Genomic DNA, 18,074 nt, shown 5'->3' on the forward strand with positions numbered 1-18,074 from the left:
ACCCGTGCCCCAGAGCTGCCATTAAGGCAGTTTCAAATCTGCAGCTGGAGCAGAATACAGCAGCTTGGTTGCTGAGTGGATCGACTTACTGTGAGAAGGTAACTCCCGTAATAAATATGGAACAGCTGATTGGTTCAAAATTGGGAAAGGAGTACGACAAGGCTGTATATTGCCTCCTTGCTTATTTAACTTATATGCAGAATTCATCATGCGAAAGGTTGGGCTGGATGAATCCCAAGCCGGAATTAAGATTGCGAAGAAATATCAACAACCTCAGATATGCGTCAGATGACACAACCTTGATGGCAGAAAGTGAGGAGGAATCAAAGAACCTTTTAATGAGGGTGAATGAGGAGAGCACAAAATATGGTCTGAAGCTCAACATCAAAAAAACGAAGATCATGGCCACTGGTCCCATCACCTCCTGGCAAATAGAAGGGGAAGAAATGGAGGCAGTGAGAGATATTACTTTCTTGGGCTCCATGATCACTGCAGATGGTGACAGCAGTCACAAAATTAAAAGACGCCTGCTTCTTGGGAGAAAAGCAATGACAAACATAGACAGCATCTTAAAAAGCAGAGACATCACCTTGACGACAAAGGTCCGTATAGTTAAAGCTATGGTTTCCCCAGTAGTGATGTATGGAAGTGAGAGCTGGACCATAAAGAAGGCTGATTGCTGAAGAATTGTTGCTTTTGAATTATGGTGCTGGAGGAGACACTTGAGAGTCCCATGGACTGCAAGAAGATCAAACCTATCCATTCTTAAGGAAATCAGCCCTGAGTGCTCACTGGAAGGACAGATCGTGAAGCTGAGGCTCCAATACTTTGGCCACCTCATGAGAAGACAAAACTCTCTGGAAAAGACCCTGATGTTGGGAAAGATTGAGGGCACAAGGAGAAGGGGACGACGGAGGACGAGATGGTTGGACAGTGTTCTCAAAGCTACCAGCATGAGTTTGACCAAACTGCGGGAGGCAGTGGAAGACAGAAGTGCCTGGCGTGCTCTGGTCCATGGGGTCACGAAGAGTCGGACACGACTAAGCAACTAAACAACAACAAAGAATTCCAAGGTCCCAAATATAAAATAAACGTTCATAAATTTACAAGGCAAACACATACATAAGTATATAAACCAAGTGTCTAAAATAGTACAGGAGAACAATCCTGAATTCATTTTGACTCTCCTAGTGACCTCAAATATTTCTCTGCAAGAAGGAAGGAAATGGGAAAGTCTCTCCATTGTCTTTTGCTTACCTGTCTTAAGGGTGTACTTGTGTGGGTGAATAAGGTGAGCCTGTGACCTGGATTCAGGAATTAAAGTATTTACCATCACAAAAGAATGGCCGGGCTGTCTCGGTAATGAAATCAGTGACCATTATCAGGTATCCTGGCAGAAAGAATTTCTGTTGTAGACCGCTTCTTTCTGTGATGTATGTATGATGTTTTGGGGGTGACCTCTGGCTACAGGGTGGGCAACTTCAGAAGTCTATATAAGGGTTTGCACACCATTGTTTGGGGTCCCTTCTGCCTCCTGTGTGTGGCAGTGAGCACCCTGTTGCAACAGTTAATAAAGATCAGGCTTACTAGCTGCCTGGCTTCTCAATATTCTCTGGTTGGCCTCTGTTATTTTCTCCTTCCGATAGGGAACCTACTTAAGGACTCTATACGGGCTCTTGGATTCCCCATAAGGGAAAAGGTGCAGTTTTTCTTACAACAAAGGAACTGCACGGACTGCCAATTTCATACCAAGTCAAGCTGAAAGGTTGGTTGCTAGTTTATAAATCTTTAAACAACTTGGGACCTGGTTACCTGAGAGGGTGCCTCCTGTCGTACAGACCTGCCTGTTCACTGAGATTCTTAGATGAAGCCCCCTTGGTGGGTCTTCAACCAAGGATCTATCTGACAACCACCTTGGAAGAGGCCAGCACCTTCCAAATGGAACAATCCTCCATCAGTCATACCTCGGGTTACAGTCACTTCAGGTTGCATTTTTTCAGGTTACGGACCGCCCAAACCCGGAAGTACTGGAACGGGTTACTTCCGGGTTTTGGCGGTTGCGCATGTGCAGAAGCACTAAATCGTGCTTTGCGCATGTGCAGAAACACTGAATCGCGCAACCAGCACATGCGCAGATTATGAATGCATCCCGCATGGATCACGTTCGCAACCAGAGCATCGACTGTACTTTAAATCTCTTTCTTCACAACTGGCACTTACTGACCACTAACCTTAGTACCAAGTTTTATTTTTTTTATTTAGAAAAGGATTTATCACACCCCTTTGGAATTCCTGAATATAAAGCAGCATAGAAGTGTTTTAAAGAAACAAATAAATGGGAAGGGTATTGCAACCTAAATTCTACTGGAATGAACGCTCACTCAAAATCAACGGGACGGATTACAAGGAGGTACGCTGAGGATCTGCATGTAACCCAGCCTGCCAAGTTTTATACTACTTCCCAAATGTTTATGCTTTCTGTGTTGGAACCAAAGATCTCACAGAAGTGCCCGTCAAACAGAGGCTATGCAGCTGGAAGTAAAAAGATAATAGCAGTGGGATCCAGGCATCTCTTTTAAAAGAGCTAAGTAATATACTGTGTGGATTTTTTTAAAGGGGAGGAAAAAAGGCTGCCTAAGGAAGGGGAAATTAGTGTTTCCCAGGAAAGAAAATGCCTGAAGCACATCTGGCAAACTATATCTTTAATCCCTTTTACAAGGTGAGTTATGTTGAGTGAACACCCTTTAACTTTTTTTTTTTTAAATGGGAAAGATCTAATTTGTGCTTTAAATATACTGAGACAGTATTTGCTATTTTATGTCTAAAAGTGTTTAATCAATCAAAAACAAGCAGGAAATCACAGTACAAAAAAAATGACTGTTCCATCTGAAGAACATGCTGAACATGAAGATGAAAAGATTATGTCTGAAACACACACACACACACACACACACACACACACACACACACACACAATTAAATATGAAGCAAATTAAAGAACTCAGACTCAAAAGACTTTGTTTAGGTGCTCATCATAGGCTATGAGCCAGGAGGAGAGATGACCGGAGGGCTGGGAAGGACCTACATATGAAAACAAAACAAAAATGGTTTATCGTGTAATTACTTGATTTCTATTTCACTATATCTGTGGCTTCACGGGGATGTGGGTGGAGCTGTGGTCTAAACAACTGAGCCTTGGGCTTGCTGATCGAAAGGTTGGCGGTTTGAATCCCAGTGACAGGGTGAGCTTCCATTGCTTTCCGTGCACTGCTCTGGTTTGCCAGAAGCGGCTTAGTCATGCTGGCCACATGACCCAGAAAAACTGTCTGTGGACAAACATCAGCTCCCTCAGCCAGTAAAGTGAGATAAGCGCCACAATCCCAGAGTCGTTCGCAACTGGACTTAACTGTCAGGGGTCCTTTACCTTTTTATCTGTGGCTTTAGAGTAGCTAACAGCGGTGCTCCTACCCCTTGCCCCCATCTTAATGTTAATACAGTGGTACCTCGGGTTAAGTACTTAATTCGTTCCGGAGGTCCGTTCTTAACCTGAAACTGTTCTTAACCTGAAGCACCACTTTAGCTAATGGGGCCTCCTGCTGCTGCTGCATCGCCGCCGCACAATTTCTGTTCTCATCCTGAAGCAAAGTTCTTAACCCGAGGTACTATTTCTGGGTGGGTGGAGTCTGTAACCTGAAGCGTACGTAACCTGAAGCGTATGTAACCTGAGGTACCACGGTAGTTCCATCCCTGAAAGGCAAACAATCTAAGAAAAGGCTTTGATTTCTCTTACTTTACTTATTTTAAGATGTTTAAATATCCTGCCTTTCTGTGTAACAGACCTCTGAGGCAGCTTCTCCTCTACCCACTGCAAAGAGAATGTACATTTTAAAAGAAGGAGAAGGTAATAGTGACTAGATTCTATCCTGTTTCTCTTTAAATGTTCTGCAGGAACCATGTATAAAAATGTGCACCTCTCTAGGACTGGAGAGGAGCACCACAACAACAGTGTACCAAAAATCTGACAACTAACAGTGACGTCCCGATGCTTCCACACTCCAACGGAAAATACTGTTCTGTACAATTCAAACAATTCAAATAAAAGACTCTACTAGAATGGCAAAATTTGATAACATTATTTATTTGGTTAGAAAAGAAGGCAAGGGTGGACCGAATCACTGGGAGAGAGAAGAACTGTGGAAGGGGCAGATTGAATATTCCAGATGTGGAATGATGTTATGAGAAAGGCACACTCTCAGGGACAACAAATTGGTTCAAAAAAGACCCACAGAAGAATTTACAGTATGAAGTATATTGTGGATGTCCAAAAAGAGAAGAAAAATGGAATAGTGGGCAAAGTTTTATAGGTAATGTCTGTATAACAATATATGAGAAATAACAGCCTTATTTAGCACCTGGTACATTACCAATTGCATCAGAAATTGAGGATGAGATATTCAGTTTTGTTGGACATTTGATTTGGGGGATTGATGGAAAGAGAATGGTATTCACAACTATGAAGTCTAGAAAAGACATGTGGATGAGCAAAAGAGAAATTGTTAGTAATGCTTCCCATATTTCAGTATGCTGTGTACAAATAAGATCTTTTAAAAACAGATTAGACTGAAGGTAGGAGTTCAGAGCGGAGATGTTTGAAAAGTTGATTAGAAAATGTCTAATAAACCAGATTGGTAGTTGGTATTTGGCGAGCCAACATGACAGTGATGTGGGATTGAGGACTGGAGTGATCGTTCTGTGATATTATGGCAGTGGAAAAAGCTGTACTGTAGCTTTTGAATGAGTGTGTGTGTGTGTGTGTGTGTGAACTGGAGTCAAACAATTCCCAAGACTAGCACAGATCTATTGCAAAAGAGCTGCAGAACAAAATCCTGGATGAACTTCGAAATTTTTTATTCAGCACTGGTGCCAACTTCATAATAGCAACAAATGTTAGATAAAATTAAGTTAAAATAGCTGAACAATAGCATGGAGGAGTAAAAAGGCAATAAGATGAAGGTAATGACAAATGTTGTTTCTGCAAAGACGGTAAGGGGGATTTTCCTCCATATATAGTGATGTCAGGAGGCAAGATGATACTGGAAGATGGTGTGGTCAGTGCTAAATGAAATGTTGAAGACAAGATTGATTAGTAAACCATTACTACACCCTTTGAATTGTGTGGAGAAAGGATATTAAAGAACATTTGGCTGCAGGTATTTTAGAAAACTTTTTGCAGAGTTAGTATATTGGCAGAACTTGTAGGTCTTTCCTCTACCAATCATTGCTTTCACAAGTTAAAATTTTAACTGTGCTACTCATCAAGCACAGCACTATGTATGGGGTTTACTCTATATAGAATAAGCAGCAAAGTGTCAAGAGGAAGATAGACAGGATTGCAAGTCTGATTGTGCTTTTGGCCCCAAAGCTCTCCAGCTCTGGCCCATCCATGCCACAAAATGTGCTACCTATGTAGGTATGCCACAGGTTGGCCACACATGCCCCAGTAGATCTTGGGCACTTGCTAAATAAATTGTTCCATTTATCTTTACTTGGACCAACTAAAATGCCACAAAATAGTAGGGAAGCTTAGGCATTCTCCAGGCTGGATGTTGAGTGAAACTGCAGAGGTGGTGGTGAGGGCACGACGGTTAGGCAGTTGCTCTGTCATGTACAGAAACCAGAATTACTCCCATGTTATATTAAGATCACGATGTGGGTCTATCAATGGCATACCAGTTTGGGAGCTTAAGTCATATGTGACTCAGAAAATCCAAAATAGCCACATGGCTGAGGGAAGGATCCATCCATGACCATGGAGAATATGGCCAAGAAACTCCCCATGGGCCTCACTGTTCTTACCCTAATGACGTCCTGTGGTAAAAATCGCAGGATACATTCCTGGACATTATGGGAGATTCCAGCCATTCCCCCCTCCCTCCGGGATCTAATAATGACACTGATGAGAAAGGGGGCATTCTGTGGACACCAGGAGGAGGAAGCCAACGTGTAATTGGGCTGACACATCCACAAAACATATTCTTCACCACAAACTTCAACACACTTGGCCAAGCAAAACATGACCATGCTCAATAAAGAATGCTCGCCTACTCAAGAGGACCTCTTATTGGGAGAATAATAATTTTAGGATTCCCACAGGATGGGGTAATTTTTACAGGGCGTGTTTAGACAAGCTTGCATCCAGTACAGAAGAACACATGGGAAGTTACTGCAAACTTCCCTTGGCATTTCTCACTGTTTTGCCAGCTTGTTGGAATATGTAGATGCCTATGGATCTGCCTCAGAAAGCTGCCTTATGTCAGGTCCAGTCCAGTATTGCCTGATCCGACTTGCAGCAGATCTCAGGCACACCTCTCTCCCATCGTTGGCTGCGAGGTCCTCTTTTCCATGGCATTTCTGGGGAATGAATCAGGGATCTTGCACAGGGGTCGGCAAAGTTTTTGTGGCCCCACGGACGCCGCGGTGGGCCAGTGTGTGTGTGTGTGCGCACACACGAACACATGTGCAAACGCTATTTCCGGCACTCCTTCTGGTGCGGAGGAGGCGTGCGCAGCTTCCCATTGGCTGCAGGAGCTTCCCGCAGCCAATGGGAAGCCGGCCATTGAACATTGAACATCATGAGCATTACTTCTGAGTAGGCATTGGTAAGATTGAACTTCAAGCTGCAAAATGTTTAACATAAATGTCATGCCACCATTCATATAGACAGCAAAGGTAGGTAGATAGACGGATAGAAAATGGGTTTCAGAACCCAGGTTTATGTCCATTGTTTTTATATTTACTTAAATAACAACACTGAGTTACAAAAAAGTTTACTTTCTACACCCCCACCCTTTTACTTTAAGTAAAAAACTAAAATAACTAGGAGAGTCAGGATCAATTGCAAGACTGCCACAACACATTTCTCAGGTCAGCAATTTTATTTATTGCTTTTTTCTATAAATCTCTGGGAATTTCTTTATGACAGGCACATTTAGCAAAGTCATTAAAATCAGGTACTTACTTTTGGAGGTCAGTCAATCCACTTGAAAAACAAATAAACATTCTATTTCTACATTTTATCAACTGACAATGCAATTGTGCAGAAGTAAGGTCCATTGGGTTAAACGAAACCCTAACAGAAGGCGTTCCCTGCTCTGCTCAGCACAGGTTTAGCGCAGTGCACGGGAGCCAACCGAGCGGGTGGGGGGGGGGTCCCGAGCTGGTGGCAGGGGGTCCATGGGCCGCTTAAACAACCCCATGGGCTGCTTGTGGCCCATGGGCCTTAGGTTGCCGACCCCTGATCTTGCACCTGCAACACCTTTGCTTCTCCATGAAGCTATGGTCCCACCTTCAGGTCCGAACGGCATGTGATACTTAGCATGCAGTTTGCCCTTGGATGATTGCTTTTTCTTTCACAAATGTGCTCCAGAGAACCATCTAGAGCAGGGTTTTTTTTTTGGGGGGGGGAGCGCGGGAGGAAAGATGAAGGGAAACAGGAAATCCCATTGCTCAAGCGGACTTCTGTTGTGTAAGCAGACAGACATCACTGGATGCCCTCTACACTCTTTGCCTGCTCTTTCTTTTATTTCTTGCGCTTCTTTAAATATACTGCAATTATAATTTTGTGCGAAATTCTCTTGCCCTCAAAGATACTGCTCTGGAAACTTCTAACGAGTACTGGCTAATTCACCCTGACTACCTCAGATAAGAATTCCCAGGCCTGTGCAGGTCTACTCAAAAGTAACTCCGACTGGATTTGATTGGCTTACATTAAAGCAAGTATATAATGGTTGTTTCCCCTGGAACAGCAGACTTAGGGAGCAACGTAAACCAAAGAGTCACTGGAATGATGTTGGGATCCAACAGATGTCTGGTTCAGCTGCCAATACCTGGCGCAGTCAGGCTATGCTGCCATAAGTCCCACACCCTGGCTCAGGCAGAGAGATGCACCTCCCTCCCAGCTCAACCAGGGCTGAGCCCCCTAAGCTGAGACTGGTGAATTTTATACTGGTGTAAGCCCTTCGTGGGGGTGGGGGGGGGAGGGTGCTCTGGAAGATGGGTGGAAGTGGGACTGGGCATATGCTGGATCCTAACTTCATTCAGTTCAGTCACATGACCTGGTAACTCAGAGGTTACCCAGAGGTCTAAGTTTGCAAAAAAGGGTGGTGCACACCAACCTTTTAAAGACTCCCCCACCCCACCCCGGTCAGGCTTAGGTGGCAGTAGCCCTGCTTCTGAACAGATAATTTATGCCATTTTAATTTAAGGCAGCAGAAGTTCTGCCGGCTTCCTATACTTATGACACTAATATTGGTATGTGAGTGAAAGTAATGCCTTTCGGATTTTAGTATGACACACACACACACACACACACACACACTTTTATAAATGGGAGAAACTTACCTATTTGCTCTCAACAGACAGCTGGGAGAAAAAGAAATTCCTATTCCCCAAGCCATACAGCCAGGAAAAATGTAAATAAATAATAACATAAAAATACAATCAATTTATTTTTATCAAACACAATAGTGCTCCTTCCAATTGTCCTGAGACTACACAGAAAGAGGGAAGGGAAACTTAAGAAGTGTGTGTGGGGGGGGGGGACGGGACAGAACAAGAACAATAAGCAGCTTCATGTGGTGTCAGGGGTTGCATTAAATTGGGGGTCAGATGGGATACAACGTGGCCACTTGTGCTTTAGTACAAGTGAGGGAATGGAAAGAAGCATAGGTGGCATACAGAATATCTGGGCCATTTGAGGATACATTGACAGGTATCTGAAAAACGTGGTACTCTGGGACTGAAATGAGATGTAAGCACAGATAACATGTGCTTCCTAAGCAAACTTCTGGTTTGAAGTTGGAAGTGTGGGGAACATATCGTCATTTAGGTAAGGAAGCAGCAAAAAGATCATGGGTTTCATGTACTCCCTACTGCACACTCATTTCTTGTTTCACAGAAACCACAGGGTGCCAGGCATCCCAAATTGTGACAAACTACAGTGTGACCAAACTACAGTTTGCATCCAAACTGGGAATACACTTGAAATCATGGGTGCTGATTGTAGCTTGTGCAAACCATAGTTTGCTGGATTTGGATGTCACGGCAAACTATGGTTTGCACTCGCCCAAAAAGAAATTAATAGAATGCAGTGGGAGGTGGGAGTGTATTATCACAAAGCCTATTACAGAGCCAACACATATTCAATGTCTTGCTTCTATGGTCCCAAACCAATTTTCAGCATTCTGTATTGCCTAAGAGATAATCCGAGGTTTCTTAATACTCTGGGCTAAATATTCACTCAAGTGTTTCCAACAGTATCGAAGTCTGCTTTTGTTTGGAAATAAGATTTCCATTTGCACAAAATGCTAAGCAAACCATACAATGTTGACTTTAAGATTAAGCTCAAAAGGGACTTTTCACATCTCCCCAGCAGGAAGCAAAGGAATGCCTGTGACTGTGTTTGTAAATTTTAAAGTATTAAAAGTAACAGATACAGTCTCAGTTTTTTTAAAAAACAACCCCACAACACAGAGATTTTCAGAGAGAATGAGACATCCTGGAGACCCTCGATAGGGGAGGTGCTTAGGAAATTCATGAGTCTCCTTTAGCTGATCATTTTTGCCCCCAGAGAGGCTTCCTGCAGGACGCTAAATGCATAAAACAGCATGCTCTAAACAGTCATGCTGCCTCACTACGCAACCCTCACCAGGAAGATAACGGATATACAAGAAAGAGGAATGTTACCAGCTGCACATGTTCAAGTCCTCTTCTCAATCTAGCTGAAGGAAAGGACACTGCATAATTTGGAATAGCAGATGATTATATCCTTTTCAAAAAGAAAAACGCAGCATCTGAAAATGGACCACAGAGCCAGCAGCAGCTGAGACAGATCTGCCTGACAACTTTTTAACCAAGCTTGGGACTCAACAAGAAACTGGGACTCAACTCCCACCCCCCTGCCAGATTCGCACATGTCAGTGGGGCACTGACTGCTGGAAGACGCTATCTAGATAACCTTCGCTCTTTAACAGCGTTTGATCTTCTGATTTATAAAGGGGAAAATGTGGCGGCATGTTTGCTTTATACTGAGCTGCAATCTCGCTCTCGTTCTGGGATTCAACTCCTTCAGGAAAAACATAGAGACCCTGGGCAAAAAGCAGTACCAAGTCCAGCATGGTTTGTGCAGCTACACTTTCCTTTTGCCTGAAACAGAAAATTGCCGTTCTTCTTCCTCTACCTCCTACGTTTCCAATGCAGTGCAGAGGGATGCACCTTTAGATTATGATGATTCCGTACAAAGGCTCCAACTTCTTGAAAACATCCTGGAAAACAACACGCAATGGCTAATGAAGGTAAAAAAAAAACCCCTGTATTATTTCTATCCTACATGTGGGTTCTTGCAGCAGCGCAATTTGCTGATTTGTTGTTTTCTCTTTTGACGAGTGAGTACATTGAGTTGCGGAACATTTCATTCACTTGCTCTTGACAAATAACTTTGTCGAAAACATTTAGTACGACTGCATGCTATTTACAGCCATGTGAAAAATCCAGCGTGAGGAATTTTGTTTCCTGAACTAGAGCAACTGGCTAACTGATTTATTTGTTCTAAAATGTTGCACCATGTTTTTCAGGGAGGGGAAAAAAAAGCTTTCAAACCTGTGTGCTATGAACAGCTAGAAACAGCTTCTTTGTTTCTATCCATATTATATTTTCAGAATGCCATGTGGCGGGTGCAAACTCACATGCACGCAACTGTCAGATATGAAGGTTTCATACGTGGAATTTACTTCCAGTTAAATTTGCTTAGCACTGCAGGCAATAGTTAGCATTATTAAGGTCTGATTCACACCGTGAAAAAATAGCAGGAAGCCCAGTTTTACACTGTGTGTACCCATAGCCTAGCGTATAATGTGCAAGGGGGGGGATCATTCTTGTGTAGAGGCTGTGAAGAATCAAAGTTAATTGTGGCTTCCTACAGTGTGAACGTATGATTTAAAATGAGATATGCTTGAGTCCCAAAGATTTGAATGGGACTTTGGCAACAGTATTCTTGAACAACAGCTCTGTGGACTGGTACAGAATATATCTGTGAATATTATTTTAATCATTTTGAATGTCTTAAGTTACTGACTTTGATACAGGGATTCAGTTTTGTGTGTGAAATAACGTTAGTTTGGGTGGCATCCGGATAACTATTGTTTTGTTCTAAAAGTCTCTGTGTAATTCCTGCACCACTAGACTATGATGGATTAATATGTGATAATTGGTTAAATGGACTTGCGAACAAGCATTCTACATGAAAAAAGCTAACAAAATCACTTTCTAGACTATCGAACAGTTTATCTAGACTGTGTGACAGTTCAATCTATTCATGTTTACTCTGAAGTTGGGGTTTACTTCAAAGTAAGTGTGCAAAGGATGGCATCATAGACAAACTGAATAGAAAGTGCTGCTTAGCTGCATTGATATCCTTGCAAAGTCACATGATACAAGACGTGTCTTCTGAGGATGAAATACATGCGCTGAAAACCTAAGCCTGCTGATTCAGAGGTGAGTCCCATTAAGTTCAGTTAGATTAATTCTCTAGGGTCCTTGCTAAGGACCGAAGCTTTAAAGGATCTCATTTAATATCTCAGTATATTCAGTATATTCATTACAGATAAGGCTGCAAATACTTAGAATACACCTCACTAATGCAGAATCACAAAAAATTAAAATCAATATAGGCCCTGTTTGAAGCTTTTAATCAAACATGTATTATGAGCTGTTATTGCAGACTAATGTGTCCCACACCTTCCTATGATAAGAAGCAGATAAGATTATAAAGTAACACTGAACAGTTATGTGAGAGAATTTAAAACTGCATTTAATAATCTAAAATATGCTTTGGGGAAGGTTGTTTAAATAGCTGTGTATCCAGCAGAACGATCCTAGGTATGTCCTTTCAAAAGCATATCTGTCCTATTGAGTTAAATGAGACATTACTTCCCGATAGATGGGCTACAATCTTATACAGATTATTTTAGAGCAAATCCCATTGAACATTGAACATCATGAGCATTACTTCTGAGTAGGCATTGGTAAGATTGAACTTCAAGCTGCAAAATGTTTAACATAAATGTCATGCCACCACTCATATAGACAGGAAAGGTAGGTAGATAGACGGATAGAAAATGGGTTTCAGAACCCAAGTTTATGTCCATTGTTTTTATATTTACTTAAATAACAACACTGAATTACAAAAAAGTTTACTTTCTACACCCCCACCCTTTTACTTTAAGTAAAAAACTAAAATAACTAGGAGAGTCAGGATCAATTGCAAGACTGCCACAACACATTTCTCAGGTCAGCAATTTTATTTATTGCTTTTTCCTATAAATCTCTGGGAATTTCTTTATGACAAGCACATTTAGCAACGTCATTAAAACCAGGTACTTACTTTTGGAGGTCAGTCAATCCATTTGAAAAACAAATAAACATTCTATTTCTACATTTTATCAACTGACAATGCAATTGTGCAGAAGTAAGGTCCATTGGGTTAAACGAAACCCTAACTTTCTATTGGATGACATTGGTTTTGTGTTTGGCTTGTCATTCCTTTAACATATGGCACTTAGGCTATCTTACCCTCATTATCCTCAAGCAACTTATGTCCCAAATTGTTTTTCTAATGAAACCTAGTAAATAAGAATAACATGAAGAAAAATCCATAGGGATCATTCCAATTCATTATTTATAAACTCTTTTATTTATGCTAAGGCAAATTAATGTACATAACACATGGATGACCTTGAATGCCACTTTGTAACCATTTCAACTGGTTCTGGAAAAATCTGACAAATTTAATTTTCCCTTTTCCCTTTAGTGAGCCTTTCTAAACCCTAGGAACCACTTATTTTTGAAGGGTGCTTGAAATAACACTGCCAGCATAAAAATCTTTCTAGCACCAGTTATGCACAAAATCTTTGTTTCAAATGCATTCTACATCCTCACACAGTATCACATTTCCCACCTTCAGTCAGTCATCAAAAGGAAATGTTATCTTTCTGAATGGACACCAAACTGTCTGAATGGAAGAGAGTGGAAATCACTGTGGACGCCTCGCAATCACAATAGGAAGCTGGAAGGTGTCAGAGTTGCTGTGCATTCCGGAAACTAACAGAAAACCAAGGCCAGTGTTTCAGACGTTCCTAGAAAACCACAACCACCATGGAAGGGCTTGCAGTTAAAATGAGATTACTATTATTAGCACACCACCTTATCTTCCAATATATTTTAAAACCCCTTTTCTAAAAATACCAATTTGTCTGACGTCTGAGCAAAACTAATATCTGGCGTACCAAAAGAACAGGCTAATTTCATACGGTATGTTCCAGCAAATCACAATTTAAGAGGAAGTAGAATCCTATAATGCATATAAGATTCTGCACCACAATAGTCCTTTTAAGTCTGCCACAACCCCGGAATTTTCCATTTTTATTTAAGTCTTCCCAGTATTGCAGGAGGAAAACAAAGCCTGCTTGAGTTCGTTATAGGCTAAACAATCTATTACATTCCCTTGTAATCAATTTCTAAAATACTTGATAATATAATGTTGTTTCCAAGAAACAACTGTTGCTATTGTTAGATTACAGTTGCAGTAGGTTCAAGATATGGAAAAATGAGGCTTTTACCCTGGTGTGGTTTGCAAACAGGTACAGCCATTAATTTGATTCACAGCTGCTTCACAGAAATAGCCTAACATATCAGACGAAGGGGTTGACAGATCTGATGGTCGTGTAGTTACATTATTACAGCTAGGAATGTTGACAAATGAGATGCGCTACTCTCTCAAGAGAGGCATGAAATAGTTAAAGGTTATCTGTGATGGAGAATAAACTAACTTTCCGCTAGCTGTTCTGAAAGGACCGTGCAAACCAACTGTGGAGATGCCCACAAAATAATGGCTCAAGAAATCTTTGCACACTCTCTCACACAAACTTTATTCCATGTACATAAGCTTACAGTACATATATCCACTCAAACTGGCCAAATGCTGGCAAATATGTCTCTACTTCCCCAAACCCTACACCAGTGGTGTCCAAACATTTTTCAAAGAGGGCCAGATTTGATGAAGTGAAGGGCCGTGAGGGCCGACCAATGGGCTGACTAAAGTTGTTAACTCCAGTGTTTTTGAGCTTTTTTAGGATTGAAGTTGTTGAGGGTTTAAGTTGTTAAGTTGTTGTTGTTTTTTTAGGATTTTACCCCAGGAAATTAACTGCCACAGGGGCCAGATTGAACCAACCAATGGGCCGGATTAGGCCCCCGAAATGGACTTTGGACATGTCTGCCCTAACTGACACTTAGCTGTGCAGATTCACATTCACTTCTGTAGGCTCATTTCCCCCCCTCATGTCTGTTATACAGAGGAATCTTTGCCCCTCACCCAGGCTCTTGCCATTTCCTCCTCCCCAACATCTCAGCATATTGACAGCCTAACGTGTATTACAATAATATTGCTTTCCATCCCGTTATTATATCCTCTGCTGAACATCATTGATAGGGAGCATGTAATTAAAAGCCCCGGGGTGTATTTGTAGTATTCAAGGGAGGTGTGGGTGTTGCTAGGGAACCTGTTTATTTATCGGCATGGAAGGCACAGCAGCTGCTTGTCAGTTAGTGCAGGGCCTTGTAATCAAAGGAGTGCACAAGATGAGGCTGGCATAATGGTTGCTGACGATGCAAAGGTAAAGGAAGGCTGTGTATGGGCTGCCCTGCTGGAAATGCTCTCCTATGTAGTTTTGACAGGAGAGAAGCATTTGGGAGATCTCTCTCAGGGAGAGCAACCTAGCCTATTCGCAACCTTGGTTTCATATTCCACAAAGTATCTCTCCTACCCCGAGTGATGAAAGTGGCTTTCTGAAGGAGGGCTGGCAATGGATCCATTAAATACCACTTACATCTCATCAGGCAATAGTCAGGTATTTAGCACATTTCGCATGAACAGTGCCATGCTTAGCTAGCCCCACCTCCAGACATGCTGGCTTGCCTTAACTATCTCTGCATTCAGTGGACCAGGAACCCAATCGTGTGGAAGCCTTCACATATATCTGCAAGCTTTCTTGATGCAGATTTTCATGCCAAATGCGCAGACAGCAGGGGACAGGACAAGCCAGCATGCTTGATGTCAGGGGTGGGACTAGCTGGCATAGCCCTGCTCACAATCTGATCAGTGAGCGGGGAATAGAGAATTCAGCTATTTGCAGAAACTGCTGTCTTCTGTAAGATTTCAGAGGCCAGGTCCTCCCGGAAGCTTTAAAATGCACCCCCCCTCTCCATAGCAAATGCAAACACCGTAGCAAATGCAATTGACCTGTGCCAGCTTTTGTTTATAATCATCCTGGCAACTAGGACAAAGTGCCTTTAAGCACGAATAGAGTTCCTTCCACTCCGAGATCTTGTTCTCTGGAGGCCTTAGGTATTACAACACCCTACGGAACCTGTGCCAAATACCTAAAGGATTTACTACTCCCTTCCCATCGAAGAGCCTTTATGCTCGCGAGATTAAATGCTTTCCCTTCTGCAGTGACTAAAGGCAGATTCTCACACACTCCATATCAAGCCCATTTGTGTGCCTGCAACCAAGAAGCACCAGATTCAATGGAACACATTCTTTTAGATTGTCCTTTACGTAGCAGACCTCGCCAACTGATGCTGAGTAAAATGTTGGACCTCTGGCCCACAACCTCGAGGAGAAATCAAATGAGGTTTCTCCTGGCAGATCGGGACAAAGATACCACTGCTCTAGTAGCTTCCTTTTTAGCCACAATTTTACCCGAAAGGGTTCCCAACGAACCATCCCTTCGGGAAATAGACCGAGCGTAGCAGAATATCTAGTGCACACGGCCATAGTGTGACCCTCTACCCCTTGATAGCTTCAACCTTGTCCTTTAATTATCCCAGTGATCTGAAACGTTTTATATTGTGATGCCAATAAAGGTACTTGACTAGCGTTCCTTCTGCATAAAGGGAGTTTAAGAAAAGAAAAATATAAGGACAATATTCATTATTGTTGAGAAAAGAGGAGACCATGGGATCTGCTGTGCTCTTTCTCTTGCCCCTGTCTGAAAGGTGGCTTGGGTTGTGATGGACAGGCAGTTGTTTGACCACTGCATATGAAGCTCTGGTTCTGCAATGAGACTGCTGGTTCATCTGCATGACTTCTGGGACATCAACACAGCTGCATGCAAGGTCACCAAATGCACACTGCCACACAGCCCAGGCCATCTCCTTGGTTCTTTTACAGGTGACGCTGTGTGCAGCCACACAGCATGCATTTGGGATGCAAAGCACAGGGTATGGCAGTGTCCTACACAAATGTGCAATCATCATTCCCCAGCTACCTGGCAGTCTAGACCAGGACCACTATGCTGAATCTCTAATGGGCTCGTCTCCTGGTGTTCCTGAATGCCAAAGGCCTTGTTCCTGTTTAGAGATGCTCGCTAAACAGTTGAGAAAATGGACAGCAACAAGCTCACTTGAGAAAGCTGGCAGGCTGGTAATGCCCACTCTTAAATCAGGGAGCATGACCCATGACTCCTGCAGATCTCCAGAAGACGTTCATTCACTCACACACTTGTACTACAGTGGTACCTCGGGTTACAAACGGTTCAGGTTACAGACACTTCAGGTTACAGACTCCGCTAGGCCAGAAATAGTACCTCAGGTTAAGAACTTTGCTTCAGGGTGAGAGCAGAAATTGAGCGGCGGTGGCGTGGCAGCAGCGGGAGGCCCCATTAGCTAAAGTGGTACCTCAGGTTAAGAACAGTTTCAGGTTAAGAACGGACCTCCAGAATGAATTAAGTTCTTAACCCGAGGTACCACAGTATTGCTGTCAGGTGACATCAAAATGCAGTAATAAGCAAGGCTGCTACCAGAGGCACCAGCTTGCAAGGGCAATAGGAGGGGTGTGTGTGATCTCACACACATGGTGTCCGGATGCTGGGAGGAGCTAGGGACAGAACCAAACCTGGTGGCCACGCAGCTTCAACACCCACTGGCTCATCCTCCACCTCCTCTTGGTGCCATCACTGGCAGGAGACTGCTTCAACCCAAGGAGCTGGCCACTGGAGCTGTGCCGCAGTTGGCTCTGTACTTTTGGGGCATGAGGGGGCCCTACTCCTGAAATATAGACAAGTCCAAAAGGACGCAGCCCCCAGGAGCTGATGCCCCTGGCTGCACACTCATTCTTGGCTTCATGGAATATCTGGAAATATTTCCCCATGCTCAGAGTAACAGGCAGCCAATTGGGGAGGAACTTCAGTTCAGTGGTAGAGTAGATGCTTCACTGTCTCACATTTAATCACTGGCACTTCCCAGTAAAGAATCTCAGATCACAGGGCTGGGAAAGACCTTGGAGAGGGCACTGCTGGTTAAACCAGACATAGTGAGCTAGATAGACAACTGCTCTGACTCAGTTATCAGGCATGTTCATCTGCGTTCAGCCATACTTTGGACCGTTCTGTTCCATAGCACAGACCTGAGAACAAGCACAACTTCCGGCAAACTTTTCATTCCCCTGTTACTTTGCACATGGAAGGTGAGCTTATTTATTACAATTATTGATGGAACTGCCATTCAGACAGATGGATCAATGGCAACATCTCACTCAATTGCGCTCCACGAAGGAGCTCCTGTGACAAAACCTAAAATGACTGGACCAAAGTTCAACACACCCTATTTTAGATCACAAAATAGACCACTGGGCTTGTCCAGCTTTGTGGGAAAACATTCTGTTTTCCAAAAAGTATTTTAGTTAAGTTGTGCAAGAGCTTCTAGTTAAAACGGCTGCATACAAAAATTCCAGACAACTGATGTGTACAGCAGAAGGCCCTTTTTATAAAAAGCAGTTTTAGCCTGGAATATATATTATATATTTTTTTACTTTAAGCTCTTTGTATAATGTCCATTGGCCAGTTTGCTTCCTGAGTGGAATAGGCTCACTTAACCGGGTAAACTTTAGATGCTTTGAAAAAACTGGTGTAAATAAATCACTGACCTTTTCAAATCCTTTAATAGTCTAATGGAGAAAATAC

General features: G+C 42.7%; 2 protein-coding genes across 2 annotated transcripts in view; one reads left to right on the forward strand and one right to left on the reverse strand.

Annotated features, from left to right (window-relative positions):
- The window catches only part of MCPH1 (microcephalin 1), a 113,540-nt gene that overhangs the window by 31,600 nt on the left and 63,866 nt on the right, over window positions 1-18,074 (reverse strand). The window lies entirely within an intron of this gene.
- ANGPT2 (angiopoietin 2) overlaps window positions 9,510-18,074 on the forward strand; it is a 47,309-nt gene continuing 38,744 nt past the window's right edge. Inside the window, exon 1 of the mRNA XM_083495649.1 lies at window positions 9,510-10,352. Within this exon, the coding sequence (XP_083351775.1) occupies window positions 10,062-10,352 (291 nt within the window). The 5' untranslated portion in view covers window positions 9,510-10,061. The remainder of the gene's footprint in view (window positions 10,353-18,074) is intronic.

Source organism: Podarcis liolepis (genome assembly GCF_965112155.1).
Source record: "Podarcis liolepis genome assembly, chromosome: 3".
Classification (NCBI taxonomy): domain Eukaryota; kingdom Metazoa; phylum Chordata; class Lepidosauria; order Squamata; family Lacertidae; genus Podarcis; species Podarcis liolepis.